Source organism: Dermacentor variabilis, chromosome 3 (genome assembly GCF_050947875.1).
Source record: "Dermacentor variabilis isolate Ectoservices chromosome 3, ASM5094787v1, whole genome shotgun sequence".
Taxonomy (NCBI): domain Eukaryota; kingdom Metazoa; phylum Arthropoda; class Arachnida; order Ixodida; family Ixodidae; genus Dermacentor; species Dermacentor variabilis.
The window spans coordinates 159,079,573-159,101,478 of NC_134570.1; the positions used below are offsets into that span (position 1 = coordinate 159,079,573).

General features: G+C 47.7%; 2 protein-coding genes across 2 annotated transcripts in view; both read left to right on the top strand.

Moving 5' to 3' along the window:
• Positions 1–212: 212 nt before the first annotated feature.
• LOC142576463 (sulfotransferase 1B1-like) overlaps positions 213–21,906 on the top strand; it is a 108,495-nt gene continuing 86,801 nt past the window's right edge. Inside the window, exon 1 of the mRNA XM_075686602.1 lies at positions 213–240. The gene's annotated coding sequence lies outside the window, so the exon portion shown is untranslated. The remainder of the gene's footprint in view (positions 241–21,906) is intronic.
• LOC142574848 (sulfotransferase 1B1-like) lies at positions 19,039–19,749 on the top strand. The gene has a single exon (XM_075683851.1). It carries the CDS (start codon positions 19,039–19,041, stop codon positions 19,747–19,749), a length of 711 nt encoding a protein of 236 aa, XP_075539966.1.

Consider the following 21,906-nt stretch of genomic DNA (forward strand, 5'->3'; position numbering starts at 1 on the left):
ACCTCAAGCACTGATTCGAGATTTGTGTCGCGATCGGTCACTGTGAGGATGCCAGCGAAGAAAACAAACAAGCTTTTAGTACGTAAGTGTGTGTGCACACCACCAATTCCCAGTTTGGCCACAAGCGGATGACGTCATTCGTTAGATATGTCAAGTTAGAGTGACTCGACGCCGCCATTCTAGTGCGAGTACAGTCGAGGACGGAAGCACATTTTTGTCACTCGCGCTCGCAAAGAACAGGTGAGTAGTCGTTGCAAGTTTTAACATGAGACTACCAGGGTGATTGATAGCAGATCTCTTATACCGAGACTGCATATTCTGTGGTGTTATTTCCATATTTCTTTTATCGGGCATTTTTTTTCTCCCTTTCTCTGTGTCTAGTTGTTGTTGTAGACTTGTGCTGAAGATCTTCGTTGGGGATTTCTATGCCCTCTTGCTTCTAACAATAATAAATAGTACTTAGCGCTGCAGTTGGTCCTCAGTGAAGCACAATATTTTTTACCTATATGTTCGTGTTAGCATTCAGAAGGAGCGTGTCTTCTGTAAGCCGAGAAATATTTCCATGTGATACATGCCCTCCGACAACTCTGCATTGGCACGGCTGTGAGTTTGATCATCCATTGCTTGATATGTCTAACAAGCACAACCTCTGTTGTTGCCACTGCAATGGATTTCTCGCTACATCTAGCAGATATATAGCGCGTCTTATGACAACAAGGGGGGTGCAGCGGTGGCGTAGAGGTAGAGCATCCGCCTCGCGTAGAAGAGGACAGTGGCTCGAATCCCGGCGCCACGCAACCACGCAATTTTTCCACCGGATTAAAAAAATCCGCGTGTTGATAAAATTGCATAAACAAGCCTCGAGTGCGGCCTGATCCCGCTAACCAGAACTGGTAACGCACTCCCTCACCGGAGCTGGATTGGCCACCCTCGCGCAGTACTTGGCCACAACCTCCTATATGAATAAAACAATCAAACCCCAGCCCCTAGTCCCTAGCAGCTGCGAAGCAGCTGACCACGGCGGCGGTCAGACCTTTTGCGCAGCGGAGGGTGCTAAGAATACCTGGGTCCGAACAGGCCACCATTGAAACCTTAACCTAGCATAGTTTAACGCTAGAACATTATCTAGTGAGGCGAGTCTAGCAGTGCTATTGGAGGAATTAGAAGGCAGTAAAAGGGATAAAATAGGGCTCAGTGAAACTAGGAGGACAAAAGAAGCATATACAGTGCTAAAAAGCGGGCACGTCCTGTGCTACCGGGCCTTAGCGGAGAGACGAGAACTAGGAGTTGGATTCCTGATTAATAAGGATATAGCTGGTAACATACAGCAATTCTATAGCGTTAGCGAGAGGGTGGCAGGTCTTGTTGTAAAGCTTAATAAGAGGTACAAATTGAAGGTCTTACAGGTCTACGCCCCTACATCGAGTCATGATGACCAGGAAGTCGAAAGCTTCTATGAAGACGTGGAATCGGCGATGTGTTAAGTCAAAACAAAATACACTATACTGATGGGCGGCTTCAATGCCAGGGTAGGCAAGAAGCAGGCTGGAGGCAAGTCAGTATGGGAATATGGCATACGCTCTAGGAATAGCAGGGGAGAGTTATTAGTAGAGTTTGCAGAACAGAGTAATATGCGGATAATAAACACCTTCTTCCGCAAGCGGGATAGCCGAAATTGGACATGAAGGAGCCCGAATGGCGAGACTAGAAATGAAATAGACTTTATACTCTGCGCTAACCCTGGCATCATAAAGGATGTGGACGTGCTCGGCAAGGTGCGCTGTAGTGAACATAGCCTAGTAAGAACTCGAATTAGCCTAGACTTGAGGAGGGAACGGAAGAAACTGGTACATAAGAAACTGATCAATGAGTTAGCGGTAAGAGCCAAAATAGGGGAATCCCGGATCAAGCTACAGAACAGGTATTCGGCTTTAACTCAAGGAGAGGAACTTAGTGTTGAAGCAATGAACGACAATCTTATGGACATGATTAAGGAGTGCGCAATAGAAGTCGGTGGGAACTCCGTTAGGCAGGATACCAGTAAACTATCGCAGGAGACGAAAGATCTGATCAAGAAACGCTAATGTAAGAAAGCCTCTAACCATACAGCCAGAATACACTGGCAGAACTTTCTAAGTTAGTCAACAAGCGTAAGACAGCTGACATAAGGAAGTATAATATGGGTAGAATTGAACATTCTCTCAGGAACGAAGGAAGCCTAAAAGCAGTGAACAAGAAACTTGGAATAGTCAAGAATCAGATGTATGCGTTAAGAGACAAAGCCGGCAATATGATTACTAATATGGATAAGCTAGTTCCAGTGGCAGAGGAGTTCTATAGAGATTTACACACTACCAGTGGCACCCACGACGATAATGGAAGAGAGAATAGTCTAGAGGAATTTGAAATCCCCCAAGTAATGCCGGAAGAAGTAAAGAAAGCCTTGGGAGCTTTGCGAAGGGGCAAGGCAGCTGGGCAGGATCAGGTAACAGCAGATCTGTTGAACGATGGTAGGCAGATTGTTCTAGAAAAACCGGCCACCCTGTATACGCAATGCCCCATGACCTCGAACGTACCGGAATCTTGGAAGAACACTAACATAATCCTAGTCCATAAGAAAGGGGACGCCAAAGACTTGAAAAATTATAGACCGATCAGCTTACTGTTCGTTGCCTACAAAGTATTTACTAAGGTAGTCCAAATAGAATCAGGAATACCTTAGACTTCTGTCAACCAAAGGAACAGACAGGATTCCGTAAAGGCTACACAACAATAGACCATACTCACAATATCAATCAGGTGATAGAGAGATGTGCGGAATATAACCAACCCTTATATATAGCTTTCATTGATTACGAGAAAGCGTTTGACTCAGTCGAAACCTCAGCAGTCATGGAGGCATTACGGAATGAGGATGTAGAGAAGCCGTATGTAAAAATGCTCATAGATATCTATAGCGGCTCCACAACCACTGTAGTCCTCCATAAAGAAAGCAGCAAAATCCCAATAAAGAAAGGCGTCAGGCAGGGACATACGATCTCTCCAATGCTATTCACAGCGTGTTTACTGGAGGTATTCAGAGACCTGGATTGGGAAGAATTGGGGATAAGGTTTAATTGAGAATACCTTAGTAACTTGCGATTTGCTGATGAAATTGCCTTGTCCAGTTAATCAGGGGACCAAATGCGATGCATGCTCACCGACCTGGAGAGGCAAAACAGAAGGGTGGATCTAAAAATTAATCTGCAGAAAACTAAAGTTTAACAGTCTAGGAAGATAACAGCAGTTTACGATAGGTAGCGAGGCACTGGAAATGGTAAGGGAATACATCTACTTAGGACAGGTAGTGAACGCGGATCCGGATCATGAGACTGAAATAATCAAAAGAATAATAATGGGCTTGGGTGCGTTTGGCAGGCATTCTCAGATCATGAAGAACAGGTTGCAATTATGTCTCAAGTGAAAAGTGTATAACAGCTGTCTTACCAGTACTCATGTACGGGGCAGAAACCTGGAGGCTCACGAAAAGGGTTCTACTTAAATTGAGGACGACGCAACGAGCTATGGAAAGAACAATGATGGGTGTAACGTTAAGGGTTAAGAAAAGAGCAGATTGGGTGAGAGAACACACGCGTGTTAGTGACATCTTAGTTGAAATCAAGAAAAATAAATGGGGGGGGCATGCGCAGGATATGTAATGAGGAGGGAAGAAAACCGATGGTCATTAAGGGTTACGAACTGGATTCCAAGGGAAGGGAAGCGTAGCAGGGGGCGGCAGAAAGTTAGGTGGTCGGATGAGATTAAGAGCTTTGCAGGGACAACATGGCCACAATTTGTTCATGACCGGCGTAGATGGAGAAGTATGGGAGAGGCCTTCGCCCTGCAGTGGGCGTAACGAGGCTGGTGATGACGACGACGACGACGACGACGATGATGATGACAAGACGCATGTAACAGACATTACGCTTTTTTACTCATCTCCTTTTAGTGCCACGAGCTTCCAGTGAAGCTCTTGTTGCTTGCGCAACACTTCCGGTTGACCTCCTGAGACAGCCAGGGATGACATTCAAGATAAATCAGAAAAAGAATAGAAAGTAATAGTAAAGTAGAAAATTCCTGGCTTTCATTATAGATATATCAGAGCATATTACCACGACCTCGACACAGCTGTCAGCCACTCGGTGCGATTCGGTGCCACATGCTAGGCATGCTGGGTGGGTCGCAGAAGAAGAGAACGACGAAGGTGCCAGGACAGCGTTATATAAAGAGATCTATAGCGTCGACCGAAGTCTTTTGTGGTTTTGTTTGTGAAAAACTGGTGGAGGTGGTCGGTACGCGTCTATGTACTCTGACTCCCAGGAACTGGAAGCGGACAACCTACGCAAAAGTCGACGGCTTCAAAGACTGCCTCCGGAATACGGCCTGCAAGATCTGCCGAGGATGTCCACCACAACCGCAAGCCAGACACAGGAGACATACGGTACGGGAAAGCCTCCTGCATCGCTGGTTCTCCACATCCCACGCTGGCCGCGGCCGTTTCATGGTGAGCCTTTTGAGGACGGGGAAGACTGGCTCGACGACTTCGATCGTGTGGCTGACGTCAATTATTGGGACGAGCAGAAAAAGTTAAGGAATGTGTACTTTGCCCTAGAGGACTCGGCCCGAACATGGTTCGCTAACCATGAGCCATCCATCACCACCTGGCAAGAATTTCAACGGCAGATACGCGATACGTACAGCAGCCCCGCAAGAAAAGAGCGAGCAGAGCAAGCCCTTCAGAATAGGGTTCAAAGGCCGAACGAAAGCGTAGCCATGTTCGTAGAGGATATGTAACGGCTTTTCAAGCGTGCTGACCCCGGCATGACAGAAGCGAAGAAAGTACGCCTGCTGATGCGTGCAGTGAAAGAGCAGCTGTTTGCTGGACTGATGCGAAGGCCTCCAGCTACAGTAGCTGAGTTCATCAGTGAGGCGACAACAATGGAGCAAGTCCTTCAGCAACGTTCCTCAGTCAACGATCGCCAAATCAGCCTGGGAACAGCATCTTCTCTCTCGTTGCCCTTTGACACCGATGCGCTTCGACACTTTGTACGTAGTGTCGTGCGTGAGGAGCTCGATCGACTACAGGGAGTGCGATTTAAGCCGACTGTAACATCCCTGACAGATATCGTCCACGAAGAAGTCCGCCAGGCGGCACATTCATTCGTGCAAACCAGACCTGAAGCCGCCCCCGTACTGACTTATGCGCAAGCAGTGGGGCTACTTGCGCAACCCGGGAACCATCGTAACCCGCCCTCTTCTGAAGAACTGCTGTGCCACCTCCAGGGCCAAGCTTCACGTACATATATGTACGGGTACACGAGCACCCGAATCAATACGCGAAAGTCAGACGTGTGGCGCACACCTGACTATCAGCAACTCTGCTTCCACTGTGGCGAAGCGGGCCACTTGTACCGTGTCTGCTACTACCGAAGAATAGGACTCCAGGGCTATCACCCTGGCGCTCGTCGCCCACGTGTAGGAGAGCGCCCGAGAGAAATCCAGCAATATCTGGTCATTCAACCTTCGTCGCCGTACGCGCAGTTCCCACCGGTTGAACAGTCCCTGCCAACGACCCGATCTCCGTCTCCACAGAGACGCAAGTCACGATCACCACCTCCTCGAGAATCGGCGTCACCTCGCCGCTACACTACGTTCTCCGCTTCCGTGGGCAGCCGGCCCACGAGCCCAAGTCGGGGAAACTAAGAACAGCGACTTCCGGGGGTGGGGCCGCTGTCCACAGCATTTCGCAAGATCCTCCGCTGCGACACCCTGACGACGGCGTCGACGACGACGACGATAACGACGACGATAACGACGACGATAACGACGACGATAACGACGACGATAACGACGACTGCGTACCTTCGACACTTTCCTTCGAAAACCGTGAACCTGTTTCAGCCGACATACTCGTTTCTGTAGATAACCACCCGGTAACCGCTCTTGTCGATACTGGTGCCGATTATTCTGTCATGAACGGACAGCTGGTTACTATACTTCGCAAGGTGACGACACTGTGGCCAGGACCTAAGCTCCGTACAGCCGGTGGTCATGTTCTCACGCCGATCAGCAAAAGCACTGCGAGGGTACAGATTTGTGAGGTCACATTTGTCGGTTCATTTATTGTACTGGCAGAGTGCTCTAGGTAGGTCATACTCGGCATGGACTTTCTTCGGGAGTAAGGCGCAATCATAAACCTTCGCGAGTTGCTTGTCACTTTTTCCAGCGAACACGCAACTCATTCGGACGACTACCACCCACAGTCCACAGTGTAACGCGTTTCGGGTAACTGTGCTACTTTACCACCCCGTAGTACTACGTTGATCACCGTAAAAACAGACGATGATCCTCCCCATCTCGGAATCGCTGAAGGCAATCTGTCAGTCTTGTTGGCTCGACAGGTTCGCGTAGCCCGCGGCATCTTGCAGCTGTCGTCACGGACTGCTCAAATTTTAGTGATCAATTTCAGTCGTGAATACCAGTACTTCGTCCCACGAACTGCCATCGCCTATTTGGAACGAATCAGTGACTTTCCCCCTTGTTTAAGTGTAGGACACAATGATAGAGACTCTAACTGTGAAGTACCAACCAACAGCAATATTGATGTGAATTCTAAATTATCAGGTGAACAACAGGTTAGCATTCGAAGCCTTTTGCAGACTTTTGCGGACTGTTTCGCTTCAACATCGAAGGTCAACCAAACGCCTATTGCGAAACACAGAATTATTACAAATTCCAATGAAAGACCCGTGCGCCAACGTGCCTACCGTGTTTCTCGTAAAGAGCAAGACGCCATCCGAAATCAAGTCCAACAAATGCTTACCGACGATATCATACAGCCCTCCACCAGTCCATGGGCGTCACCTGTGGTTCTGGTGAAAAAGAAAGATGGCACACTGCGTTTTTGCGTTGACTATCGCAAGCTTAACAACGTTACGAAGAAGGACGTTTATCCCCTTCCCTGCATCGACGACTCTTTGGACCGCCTTCGACATGCTCGATACTTCTCATCGATGGACCTCCTCAGCGGCTACTGGCAACTAGAGGTTAATGAGCGTGACCGTGAGAAAACCGCATTTATTACGCCTGACGGACTCTACGAATTCAAGGTCCTTCCTTTCAGATTGTACTCTGCGCCTACTACTTTTCAGCGCGTGATGGACACGGTTCTATCAGGTCTCAAGTGGCAGTCATGCCCTGTCTGTTTAGATGACCTCGTTGTGTTTTCAGAAACCTTTGAGCAGCCCCTCCAGCGCTTACAAGCAGTTCTTGGAGCAATTCGTACGGCTGGCCTGCCTTTAAAGCCTGAAAAATGCCATTTTGGGTATGACGAACCCAAATTTTTAGGCCATGTCGTCAGATACGAGGGCATTCGACCAGACCCCGAAAAAACCATTGCTGTTGCTCCGTTTCCAACACCTTTGAAGAAACACGAACTCTGCCGTTTTCTAGGGCTTTGCGCATATTATCGACGCTTCGTGGCAAACTTTTCAGGGATAGCCGAACCCTTGCAACGGTTGACTAAGGATAATGTTCCGTTTGTCTGGGAGCAGGACCAACAAGTGGCCTTCTGTGAACTCCAGAAATGTCTGCACACACCTCCTGTTCTAGGACACTTTGACGAAGACAGTGACACCGAGTTGCACACGGATGCCAGCAACGTTGGCCTTGGTGCCGTCCTCGTACAGTGGCAAGATGGTGCCAAGCGCGTCATTGCGTACGCAGGCCGCAATTTGTCTGGAACTAGTCCACTACGGAGAAGGAATGCTTGGCCGTTGTGTGGGCAATTGCTAAGTTCCGACCATAGTTGTACGGCCGATCGTTTCGAGTTGTGACAGATCACCATTCATTGTGCTGGCTCGCCAATCTGAAGGATCCATCTGACAGTCTTGCACGCTGGAGTCTTCGCTTGCAAGAATACGATATGACGATAGTGTTCAAGTGCGGGCGTAAACACACCGATGCCGACTGCCTGTCACGTGCTCCACTTCAACCATCGCCATGCGACTTTGATGAAGAGGACGCATTTCTGCCCATCATCTGAGTATCAGACATCAGCAAGCAGCAGCGCGATGATTCAGAACTCAGGCCTCTCATCGACTACCTTGAGAACAATCTACCAGAGCCGCCTCGTATGTTCATCCGCAAGTTATCCTCGTTTTTTCTCAGCGATGACGTTCTCTACAAATTGGGTTTTCCCTCGACCACAACCGCCTGCCTGCTTGTAGTGCCGTCTTCACTACGTGACGACATCCTGCGGGCCTCTCACGACGAGCCATCTTCGGGCCACTTGGGATTCGAACGGGCGATTTCACGCATACGCCAAAAGTACTTCTGGCCTAACCTTCGCCGTGACGTAAAGCAATACGTGAAGACATGTCGCGACTGCCAGAGACGCAAGACACCACCCGTGCGTCCCGCCGGACTTCATCCGGTGGATCCTCCGCGCATCCCTTTTCATCAGGTTGGTATAGATTTGCTTGGCCCGTTCCCCATGTCGAGGGCTGGTAACCGTTGGATTGCTGTTGCCACAGACTACCTTACACGTTACATTGAAACCCGAGCTCTCCCACGAGGCACTTCTAATGACATTGCGACCTTCTTTGTACATGGTATCGTACTCCGCCACGGTGCTCCAGGAGTGGTTATAACCGACCGGGGCACAGCATTTACAGCGCAGCTCACCGAATATGTTATGCTTGTCAGTGGTACCGTTCACCGCAAAGCCACTGCTTACCATCCCCAGACGAATGGGCTCACAGAAAGGCTAAACAAAACGGTCGCTGATATGATTCCCATGTATGTTGACGTCGACCACAAAAACTGGGACGACGTTCTCCCATATGTTACGTTTGCCTATAATACTGCCGTTCAAGAAACTACCGACTTCACCCCTTTTCGCTTAGTACACGGCCGGGAAGCTGTTACAACGTTGGACGCAATGCTTCTACCCACCTACTGTTCTAATGTTGTCACTGATGCTGCGGAATTCGCTCGATGTGCCGAAGAGGCACGCCATCTCGCACGAATGCGTATCCGCCACCAACAACACAACGACGCCGACCGGTACAATCTTCGTCACCGTGACGTCACTTATCAACCCGGTGACAAAGTATGGGTGTGGACACCGATCCGCCAGCGTGGTCGGTCGGAGAAACTTTTGCGCCGCTACTTTGGACCTTATAGGATCGTTCAACGACTCGGCGACGTCACATACGAAGTGATTCCTGAAGGAGAAGGCACCACTCGCCGTCCCCGACGCCCACGCCTGTCCGAGGTCGTTCACGTCTCTAGATTGAAGCTATACCACTCCCGCTGAACGCAAAGTTCCACACCTCTTTCACCGTCTACGTCTCTCTTAACAGTATCCTTGTGGCAATCTCCAGTGCATCAATGTTCCGCATCGAGACGATGCTTCTAGGGAGTGGGGTAATGCCACGACCTCGACACAGCTGACAGCCACTCGGTGCGATTTAGTGCCACATGCTAGACATGTTGGGTGGCTTGCAGAAGAAGACAACGACGAAGGTGCCAGGACAGCATTATATAAAGAGATGTATAGCGTCGACCGAAGTCGTTTGTGGCTTTGTCTGTGGCAATATGTTTAGTTACAAGTTGAGGTATTGAAGAGTCTGGGATAACTGGAATGAATTATAAATCACTGATTACCGCCCACCAAACCGAAGAAACGTAGATTTTAGATCCGCAACGTGAGCGCGAGTTTGGCGAGATTCCTGTAAACCTGGAAGCAGTACGCTGAAATAATGGCGTCACTAATGACGTCGCGCAAAAGAAGGTGGCATGGTATTTAACCAGCTGATTAATAGAAAACAGTTGCCTGGCATAGACTGAACATCTGCCTAGCAGAGCGGTTGTGACGTCACTCGCTCCTATCTCGCTTCTCCTCTCCCGGCGCCCTCCTGCTCTCTCGCTCGCTAAACGGCTCGCAACAGCTCCGCGCGTGTGCTTGTGACATGCTCTGACGTCAGCATCGTAGAGTGCGTGTAAGCTGCACCTCGTGCGCCGCTTGCTACGAGCTGCGCCCTGCCAGGTGATGCACGCTGCACTTCCTCGTTGCCCTCCCTCGCTCCTTACCTGCATAGTGTGCCATGGGGAAAGACGTTCGCTCGCAAATGCCACTAACACCCAAATCAAGAATTAGGACCGCCTACGATTTCTTTAAATAGAGTAATAAGAAAATTTTGGAGGATGCTTAAGCTTCGACTTTAGAGTGGAACGCGGCAGCATACAAAGATACCTGAGTGATTCTCATGCTTCCCGGCAACTGGAACGCATGTAACCGTAATATTTACCGGGAAACGCTGGCCGCGAAGGCTATGCACGAAGGCGCGCTTTGTGGTACAAACGCGGCCTCTTGCATGGGCCGCGATGCCGCGCAAGCGAGCGCCAGCTGGAGGTACTGCAAGGAACCGGGCGCGTTGCTCGTAGCCCCCAAGACACCTATCGCGCTGGCGCGCGCAATTGGCGGACGCCGCGGCCGGCCTGTGTGTGTCAAGTTGTTTCTTTGAGTTTTCGCGTGGCAGAATTGTGTTTTGTGATACAGTCAAATTACAATCCGAGAGCTACCGTATCTTTAGGTGGTGTGTAAATCATAGTTTACGACATTTCCAGGTTTTTAGCTTGAAATTTTCAATTAGTACAGCAAATTCCTTGCGTCACATGGAGTGCCTGGGTACGGTTGGTTCGAAAATATCGTCGCCGACACGACGTTCGTCGCCGGACGCCGAAGCCGGATTTGCCGCGACACAACGCTGTCGCAAGGATGTTTAGTAAACGATGGCGGGTTTAAAATTTTATTTTGATTGCATATTTCGCTATAGAGGAATAGCTAAGATGATTCTCTTCATCGCAAACATCTTCGCTACGTATAGAACATCTTACCCTGACGCTGGTAACTCTCCCAGACATCGCTTATTGGAATTTTTGGAAAGGCAGAAATAGACGCATAAAGGTTTCTTCCCGTCCACGTAAAGTATTTCCGATTCGCCTTTCTCATATTTATACCCTCGAATGTAAATTATTACTTACAAATCTATAAGCAATGCCTGATTCAACATACTTGATATTTTTTTTTCTTTGTTTCCTGAAATTCTTGGTTGCAGTTTTTACCGTGTATACGTACAGCAGTGTTTGATCTATTCTAGTGTATTTTCATTTGTACCATAGCGCAATTGTTGCAAGAAAAATATCACCGTTATTGTGGTGACCGACCCTACCCTTAATAGTCCCCACCCAACCCCGGTCCTTCGTCGATTGTCTCGCGCAAATGTACCGCCAATGGATAAACATGAGATGTTCGTATAAGTCCGTCAAACACTTCTGACGTAGGCTGTCTACAAATAGTACGCTAGAAATCTAGATTGGTTGCGTTCCAGACGTAATTACAAGTCACAGCCATCTCTATCTGTATAACATGGACACACATTTTGTCCTTAGTGTTCGCAATAGCCTGCGTTCTCGTGAAGCCAGAAGGGTCCAGTGCTGTCTCACCATGCCAAAAGAAAACCAACTCTTGTGGTACTTTAGCGCTTCAACGATACATGATGAGCCACCATACATGTTGCACGACAACGTAAAAATCTATGACGCACCAACTAGAAGAACACCTAACTAAGAGAACCTTCTTATTTACTGTGTACAGCGAATACTTGTATCAATCAGATGTTGTTTCCTATCGATTATGTGACTCCTACTCAATACATGGTATTGGCCAAGAAATTGACAAGTTATTCCAAATTGTAATGAATAAATTTCCCAGTATCTATGAACTTAAATTGTAGAACGTAAAATTATCTGTTAAAGTAAAATCAGTAAGGTCCCATGGAATGAGTAACAATTGTTTTAAAATTGCCCAAAAGAAACGATAGAATTTAGGACTGCATTCGGTTGGATTCCATACGAAATTTTTCGACAGCGGAGCAAGCGTTCCTGCGGCTTAATCCCAAAGAGGAGGCCCCTAATGAAAGAATGGTGGGAATAGAATTCTGGGGTGTTACGTGCCAAAACCACGATTTGATTATGAGGCACGCAGTAGTGGGGCACTACGGATTAGTTTTGACCAATTGGGGTTAGTTAACGTGCCGCTAATGCACGGGACTAGTGCGTCTTGCGTTTCGCCCCATCGAATTGCGGCCGCCGCCGCCGGGATTCGATCCCGCGACCACGTGCTTATCGGCGCATTACCGTAGCCGCTAAGCCAACACAGCAGGTCAAATGTAAGAATAACTGGTTCTGCTAAGTCGAAGAACTCTTCGAAGAAGTATTTCCAATGTTGCTTCTTCTTTTCTTGCTTCAAAGAAGCAGTTATAATATAGAAGGAAGTGATGGATTGTTTCTACCTCAATACAAAAGGAGCTGAGAGGGGAGGGCACCAAACCCGACCTGTGTAAGTAGAAGTTCAGGGAGGGAAGGCGGCAAAGTAATATTGTGAGCGAGACCTGCAGCATCGTTGTGTTACAAGAATCACTAGGCCAGGGAAATGCTAGGTGCCTATAATCTCGAGAAGCAGTGAGTACTGGGTCTCATAAAGCTTTCATAATTCATCGCATCGAAAATCTAGTCGCCATTATCTGTGCTGTCACTGGTAGAATAGGAAGGACTGGGCGGAAAAGTGACGTCTTAGCCAGTGAACAGGCAATTTCATAAAGAAAAGCCTTTATGACCGGGTACCCGAATCAAAATAACACATTGCAGGTGGAGAGGAACTAGCGAGTGACACTTTTAACACGTGTGAACCACTAGACGCGGTAAGAGAAGAGCACACAGTTAATGAGTCCGCAACAATACCAGCTGTTGTAGTCTTTTGGTCTAACTTACGTAAAACTAGAATAACTGCTACAAGCTCAGGCCAGAAATATATGCACGAAATCAGGCAACATTAATGAAAAATAGCGGTCGAGTGCAGGGGAAAATATTCTAATGCTAGCTTTTTTCCTCGAACTGCGATGCATCTGTCGTAATGATCACGTTTGTTGCTATTGCGTTCAGATGGTCCTGTAATGTGCCGTTACAGATGACACAAGGCAGATAGATACCTGTGGTTTGAAAAAATGCCATCGACTGTTTTTTACGGGGAATTGTAAAGCCTATTGCTTGTAAGTATATCGCGAATATGTACATCTTGTGGCTCAAGTAATGTTTCCACAAATATAATCTGTCGTGTCTTAAACCTGGGGCAATGAAGGGGAAATAAAACATTCTGGACCGGAGACGAAAACCATTTGAGGATGGCCTAATTGTGATTCATATATTCTTAAGAAACTCTCAACGGTCAGAAGATGAAATCAGCACGAATTGGAAGCATTCTTGTTTCCGGGTATAATACGTAATTTTCAACGTATTTTGAAGCCCTAAGCACAAATGTAGCGCGTTTCGTTCTTATAAAAGCAGTGGCCAAAGCGTCCATGGCAGCCCACCTGAGCCAAATTGTAATACCGGAAGAACGGACATATTATATAATATCAAAATTGATTATCTTCGCATACGCTCTCTTCGATTGCTCAGCTAGCACAAAATTTGAATTGCACGAAATTCTTTTGCCGAAATACATTCAATATGCGGCCGCCAGTTAAAGGTTAATATTAAGTCAACATGGACTGTTGAAATACCATTCCAAAAAATTGGAGGCTTATCAAGGTTAAGCCCAGTGGACGCGAAGCATCCACTGGGCTTAACCTTAGCGTATCCTTAGCGTTTGGAGGCATCTTGACCGCATACACGCCCGGCGCAAAGACGCTGGCGCGGTTGCGGGCACAGAGACTGACGCGACGGCGGGCACGCGCCGCTTCATCCCTGGCGTGACGTCACATATCACGTGATGCAGCGATGGTGGCGCCGCCGCCGCGTCGCGCGCGACGGCGCGAACCGAAGCGTGGAGGCCTCCGCCGGGCGACGTCCGACGGCGCGATCATCATCATCATCATCAGCCTGGTTACGCCCACTGCAGGGCAAAGGCCTCTCCCATACTTCTCCAACAACCCCGGTCATGTACTAATTGTGGCCATGCCGTCCCTGCAAACTTCTTAATCTCATCCGCCCACCTAACTTTCTGCCGCCCCCTGCTACGCTTCCCTTCCCTTGGGATCCAGTCCGTAACCCTTAACGACCATCGGTTATCTTCCCTCCTCATTACATGTCCTCCCATGCCCATTTCTTTTTCTTGATTTCAACTAAGATGTCATTAACTCGCGTTTGTTCCCTCACCCAATCTGCTCTTTTCTTATCCCTTAACGTTACACCTATCATTCTTCTTTCCATAGCTCGTTGTGTCGTCCTCAATTTGAGTAGAACCCTTTTAGTAAGCCTCCAGGTTTCTGCCCCGTAGGTGAGTACTGGTAAGACATAGCTATTATATACTTTTCTCTTGAGGGATAATGGCAACCTGCTGTTCATGATTTGGGAATGCCTGCCAAACGCACCCCAGCCCATTCTTATTCTTCTGATTATTTCCGTCTCATGATCCGGATCCGCCGTCACTGCCTGCCCTAAGTAGATGTATTCCCTTACGACTTCCAGTGCCTCGCTGCCTATTGTAAATTGCTGTTCTCTCCCGAGACTGTTAAGCATTACTTTAGTTTTCTGCAGATTAATTTTTAGACTCACTCTTCTGCTTTGCCTCTCCAGGTCAGTGAGCATGCATTGCAATTGGTCCCCTGAGTTACTAAGCAAGGCAATATCATCAGCGAATCGCAAGTTACTAAGGTATTCTCCATTAACTTTTATCCACAATTCTTCCCAATCCAGGTCTCTGAATACCTCCTGTAAACACGCTGTGAATAGCATTGGAGATATCGTATCTCCCTGCCTGACGCCTTTCTTTATTGGGATTTTGTTGCTTGCTTTATGGAGGACTACGGTGGCTGTGGAGCCGCCATAGATATCTTTCAGTATTTTTACATATGGCTCATCTACACCCTGATTCCGTAATGCCTCCATGACTGCTGAGGTTTCGACTGAATCAAACGCTTTCTCGTAATCAATGAAAGCTATATATAAGGGTTGGTTATATTCTGCACATTTCTCTATCACTTGATTGATAGTGTGAATATGGTCTATTGTTGAGTAGCCTTTACGGAATCCTGCCTGGTCCTTTGGTTGACAGAAGTCTAAGGTGTTCCTGATTCTATTTGCAATTACCTTAGTAAATACTTTGTAGGCAACGGACAGTAAGCTGATCGGTCTATAATTTTTCAAGTCTTTGGCGGCGCGATATGAGGCCCCATCTGCAGCCGGTGTGACGTCATCACGTGACGTCACATCATGTGATCTCACTTCAGGGTCAATGGTGGCCACCGCCGGGAGGCGACCGACGGCGCGATATGAGGCCCCATCTGCAGCCGGTGTGACGTCATCACGTGACGTCATGTCACGTGACCTACTTGAAGGTCACTTGAATGTCAATGGTGGCCACCGCCGGGAGGCGACCGACGGCGCGATATGAGGCCCCATCTGCAGCCTGTGTGACGTCATCACGTGACGTCATGTCACGTGACCCACTTCAGGGTCAATGGTGGCCGCCGCCGGGCGTCGCGCGAAGGCCCGAAACCTACGTTAATATGCTTCGCATAAAAATTGGAGGACGCTTAAGCTTCGCCTTCAAGAGTGGAACGCGACAGCGTTCCCGTCGACCCGCCAAGGGCTGTAAGACAATGGGCTACGGCGCAGCGACTACGCGCCCCGCATCGGACGCAGTGAGCGTCGAGCAACGCAGCCTCGTGACAACGAAATGTGCGCCTGAGCAAGCGACGCACGCCTGAGCCTTAGAAACAGCTAAGGCAACACCGCGTTCACTAGAGGCGCTTTTGTACCGCTTTGAAGCATCGAACTCGTGGCTCAGTAGTAACGTCTCCGTCTCACACTCCGGAGACCCTGGTTCGATTCCCACCCAGCCCATCTTGCAAGTTGTTCTCTATTCATAAAGTGCCTGCTGGGATTTATCGCTCACGACCAACGCCGCCGACGCCTGCGACACCGGCTTTTCTGCGACACGAGCTCCTTAACGCTGTCGCGTTAAAACCTCGAAACGCTTGTTTCGTGCGAAGAGACTTATTTTAAGAGAAAATGCGTTCTGAAGAGTCCGCGTACCTCTAGCGCAGTTCAAATCACCCACCCTCCGATCGAGGAGTGTTGACGTCATGGTCTCCTAGTGACGTTGCGCCGTCGGTGAGTAAAACGGCTCTCTCAGACGGCGCTACGGCTTTTCTGCACAAAACGCGAACGCGCGGCCAGAAACAGAGCCAAGACAGAGCCGACAGCAGCGCGAAAGCGGAACTATGGTGGCTAGTGGAAGGGAAAGCGCGCGACGATAAGCTGGTCCGTTATTTTATGACGCCAACTTCGACGCACGTGATTTTTCGGCTCTTTGCCAGCGTGGTGTGGCAGAGGTACGGCACTTAACCACTTCGAACGGAGAGGCTCACTCGTTGGCACACAGTGATAAGTAACGTTGGATTCGCCGCTGCAACTGCCCTTGGCCAAGTTCCGCGGACCGTTCGCGCATCCCACGACATCACGTGGATGTGGCGTTCTCGCTCCTTGTTCCAAATGCAAGTTTCGCGAGCCAGCAGGACCATCGCAGCACGACGCGATAAAGAAACAACTGAAACTCCAAAGCGCGCGCGGCGCAGAGTCGAGCGAAAACGAAACCTTTCGATCACCCAAACTACTCAAGGGTAACGTCAAAATGCTATTTTTTCTTAGAATCGAATAGAAGTAGACAAGTAGCATTTCCTTTCGTCTTATAATCTAATGAAATGATCTTTTTAATACGAGTAGTTGAGTACTACTGACAAATTATGATGAGGAGTGCCTTCGTCATCGGGCTAGTATACCGGAATGTCGCTGGGGAGTCTCAAATCGTGTCATGCATTTACCTCAATTTCTCGGTTAGTAAAGCTCTGTTCGCGATTATATTGGCGCCTTAGACGTTCTAGAGCATTGCTTTATCACGTTAACTTGACTTTATGGTAGCCTTTGGTGTCCCTTTAAGAGATCCGTTACAACTTCAAGGAACATGAGTGACACTGGTTGTAGGATATCGTCTAGATTAAAGTTAAGCGATATGTGTACTTGGAAGGCTAGCTATTCAGCTAGCTTTCCTGCTCCCTTAGATAAGAATACAAAATTTGGTAAAGGGAGTAAATGTCACTACGCACAGCAAAGAGAAAGCAATGTCGTCTGACACCTGGATGAACGGGGACTCTGCTAAGTCAAATATTGAGCTATGTCGGTGAAAGTACGATGCCTGAGGCACACCTCTTGTTTGCTTGAGTTTTCGAGAAGGAAACATACGTGGAAAACAATAGAATTCCCCCTCTCTTAAAAAATTCATTCACTGATGCAACAATATAACCTGGAAAGTCGTGGCCCTGTAACCGAGTTATTAAAATTTTATGTTCAATAATGTCATAGGCTTTAGATATATCTAGGGTAACATGCGCGTGCCATATTAAATGATCAGATCTAAATACAATTTGAGAGGCGCTCAACAGCTTATTTTCATTAATAAACTCTATGATATGCCGATAAAGCATCCTTTAAGTAAGTATCACTATATTTGATCTCAACGTAATCGGTCTTATGTTGTCGATCGCATACCCTGCCACTTGCTTTTTCAGAGACGGAATCATTTTGGCGATCTTCCATTCATGTGGAATTCATGCGTAGTTCTCCCTTGTGATTTTATTTATCTTTATCTCAATTGGACGCCCTGATTACTTTTCCACGTTAGTGATATTTATGTGTTTTTGTAGTATATTAGCGTTCCAGCATGCGTACAGCCTATCACACATCATGTGCTGAGCGTACGTTGGACATGATACGTGTAAACTTGCAACTTCATGTGACTCCCTTAGTATGTACCAAGCTTGTGTGCCTTCTTAAAAGTTTTCAATACTTCGTTATATATAGTGCACTCTTGTTCACTGTTTTTGTTATCTTTTCTTCTAAGCTACGATTAGGATATAGAGGTCAGTTAAAGCGAACCTCAAGTGAAAAAAAAAATATTGCAGCTGTATTCGTAAATTATCCTTCTACAACACCGCGAAAAACTACCCTTAACGCCACAGGATGCTTGGTGAGCTCGAAACAGCGCAAGAACGATTAGCAATGAACCAATGTAGCGATACAACGTATTACCACCCCCGAAACCCGTCTTTCATGAGGCGTCTACAGCAGCGGGGCTCCTCTCTCGTACTTCCATCTGGGCACACTGCGCGGTGTAGCGGTGTTGGCAAAAAGTTCGTGCATGCCCTCCGAGATGCGTCCTCGTTTCCTCGCTCGCCGCATAAGCAGCTACCGAAGACGGCGTGAAAGAGGTTCATTTAAGAATGGCACATATCCACTTCACTCATGGCGCAACTGGCTAAAGCATTGAAGTGAAAGACGCTCATTAACGAGTGGCAAATACCCAATGCATTCGTGGCGCATCTTGCTAGTGCGTTGGGCTGCTGCGTTATAGTCACCCGTGTGACGTTAGTTCAATTCTGTCCAGCAACAGGAAACATTCTAAAGGCTTCATTCTATGTTCATGATCTGAGGAAAAACAGGTAGATAAGCATAATATGGCGCATCAAACACTATGTAACGTAGCCCCAGAATGCTAATTTCATTACAAAGACTTTGAAGTTTGTAAATTTGTGTGGCGTGCCGCTGCTGTGACATCAGCACGAAATTCAAGTAAGGGAACTTTCCCTCGTTTCTTTGTACCGTTAGTCTACGTATTCTCGCGAAATCGCAGAAAATCGAGCTTTGAAAGCGTTCTTATACTGTCTAAAACAAAGAAAAAAATTATTCTTCTACTGCGGTTTTCAGAGGCACCTGGCGATGATGCAGCGGCGACGGCCAGCCCACCAAATAATCGACGGAGTTCCGAGATGTATTAACCTCACTCCAGACACGCTAAGGGAAAATCTCAAGTTCAGAGCGCAGAACGGAGATGTCCTGCAAACAACGTTCCCGAAGAGTGGAACGCATTGGTTGATGTACATCACGCACCTCATACTCAGGGCGGGACATCCGATGACCTCGTTCGAGGAGTTCTCCAAAGAATGGCGCTTCCTGAAGTACACGGACATCAAGGACTGGACCTCGTCTCTACCACTGAGAACCTTCGCTACACACTTGCCTTTGGACAAGTGTAGAATGACCGGAGAAGGCAAGTACGTCTACATCGCCCGCAATCCATGGGATGTCTGCGTCTCCTTTTACAACATGATGACCAACATTAGCTCCTTCGAATTCCAAGACGGAACATTTGCAAATCTAGTCCAAACTTTCGTGAGTGGCAACTTCGGCTACGGCGACTATTTCGAACACGTAGCGGCGGGATACGCTCTTAAAGAACAGCCGAACGTGTTCTTCACGACTTACGAGGAACTCAAGAAGAACACGCGAGAGGTCGTTCTCAGGCTTGCGTATTTCCTGGGAAAGCACTATGGCCTGGCTCTGGAAGACGACGAAGTGTCGCTCCGAAAATTGCTGGAAAGATCGCAGCCCGATTATATGCGTAGCATAGTGGTCGTTGACTTGAGCGGTAAAGGTATACCCCAGTGGGAAGAAGTGATCTCGCGGAAGAAGATCACCTGCAAAGAAGGCTATGAAGGAGACGAGAACAAGTACTCGTTCGTCAGGAGTGGCAAAGTAGGAGGCTGGAAGGATTACTTCACACCCGATCTGCTCCGGATGATGTAGAATCGGATTCTGGAGGCTGAGAAGGAGTCTTCCTTCATGGACCTATGGAAGGATATTCGAACTGAAGCGATCAGAACCATGCAGAATTCCGAATAAATAGTTGTACTCGCATTCTGCCGCTCTGAGCATGGTTTTGCTTATAAGGAAGAGGTCTGGACACCGACCAAAAATAGTTTAAAATAGTTATTTACGTTTCGGCTCCCCCACGGGAGCCTTGTTCACAATGAAAGAAGCGGCAGAGCTGGCGCCCCTTTTTATGTGCGTCTCAAAACATGATTAAGGCACCTGGCATACATGGGCGGCAGATTGCCTTCGTTGCGATTAAGAGTGTGCGCCGTGGTTTGGATGATTAGGGACTCAAGACAAAGACGCGAAGAATGATTTCGTTCCCTGGCAATCACACGACATTTCTCCCGTTAATATTACGTGATGTGGCTGTGCAGTGTTCGGCCAAGGAAACTTAGACACGAGCTCGTGCATGTGAAAGACCCTTTGGAAAAGGGCAAGTTCCCAGGCGTGGTGTATGTCATTCCGTGTGCGGACTGTCGGTATGTCTACTTAGGTGAAACCAGCAACTTCAAAACAAGACTTGAGCAACACATGAATGACGTCCAGAAACGACACGTTGCATCGAATTCCTTGGCCGAACACTGCGCAGCCACATCACGTAATATTAACGGGAGAAATGTCGTGTGATTGCCAGGGAACGAAATCATTCTTCGCGTCTTTGTCTTGAGTCCCTAATCATCCAAACCACGGCGCACACTCTTAATCGCAACGAAGGCAATCTGCCACCCATGTATGCCAGGTGCCTTATTCATGTTTTGAGACGCACATGAAAAGGGGCGCCAGCTCTGCCGCTTGTTTCATTGTGAATAAGGCTCCCGTGGGGGAGCCGAAACGTAAATAACTTTTTAAAACTATTTTTGGTCGGTGTCCAGACCTCTTCCTTGTAAGTATGCATCATCCCGACCAGACGGGCTTCCGTCATACTCTCAACTTCGAGCATGGTTTTGTGTTTGAAAACTACCGCATGGCAGAATTCTTTCGCAAAAGGGGCAACCAGCTGGAATGCATGGAATAAACATTATAGTGGACGACCATGCTTGTGTTGCCCATGTGAGTGGCCTCCTGTTTTTGGGAAATCATGGCTCTCTGCCGACAGCCTGGCCCTCTGCAGCAGCCGAAGCAGGTCCTGAGGGTTGTGACAAGTCAGCCGAGCCTCCCGCTGACCTTCTGATGGCTGCTGTACTTCTGGTGTCTTCGGGTTGTTTGTGCACTTGCATGCCATGTGGCAGAGGGAAAACAAATATAGTTTGCCTTATAATTAGGGGGCATTGACGTGATCGCGCAATATTATGCGCGGTAAGTCTTGTACAATTTCTTGCAGCATCGATTGGAGTTAACAATCATAGAAAGAGAGGGAATTGTAAAAAAAACAAGATAGGGTTAGTTGACCAGTACATAGCAACAAAACAAACACAGAGACATCCTAGACAGCAATCACAACTTCGAGAATAAATCCGTGTCGTCTTGGTTTGTAAAAGTGGCACTTCTCAATGATCGATGACGAGAACCCCTAGTACTGTGGCACCTATTCCCTCAGGAAGATGAGCCAACAGTTGTGTAGACATTATAAATGTAATAAAATAATTAATTTTAAAATGTACATTAACGATAACAATAAATAAATAAAAGCAAATATAACTCTCATTTTCTTGAACAGATGTTATGAGTGAACAGTAATATAAGTCTCTGAAAAGCAAGGGAGAGCAACGAAACAAATGCAGAATAAGACTAGAAGAGAAATCAGTTCGATTCATGAACAAACTATCGCGATACATATATCGATGCGTAAGTGTAATAGTACCGAAGCCACGAAAAACAGCAGAGCAGGAAAGTCTAATGGCAAACCAATCTGTCTCAGAGTAATTTGGGATGTTCTTTGTCATAGTGAAGAGAAACGACGACTGGCTGTGAAAGTGGCACAATGGAGAAATAGCCAGGCAAGAATCGGGGCACGTATACAAGGATGGAACTTCGCATCGCAGTTTCGTCACTGCAACTTCGTGCTTCATAACTGTTACACATAGCGCGCACTAAAGAACACGGACGAAGAAGAGACAGAAACAAGCCCTGATACACGACTAAAAGTTT

What these genes read in the sequence shown, in the direction of transcription:
- LOC142574848 (XM_075683851.1), top strand. Translation starts at nt 19,039, where the DNA reads ATGTACATCACGCACCTCATACTCAGGGCGGGACATCCGATGACCTCG.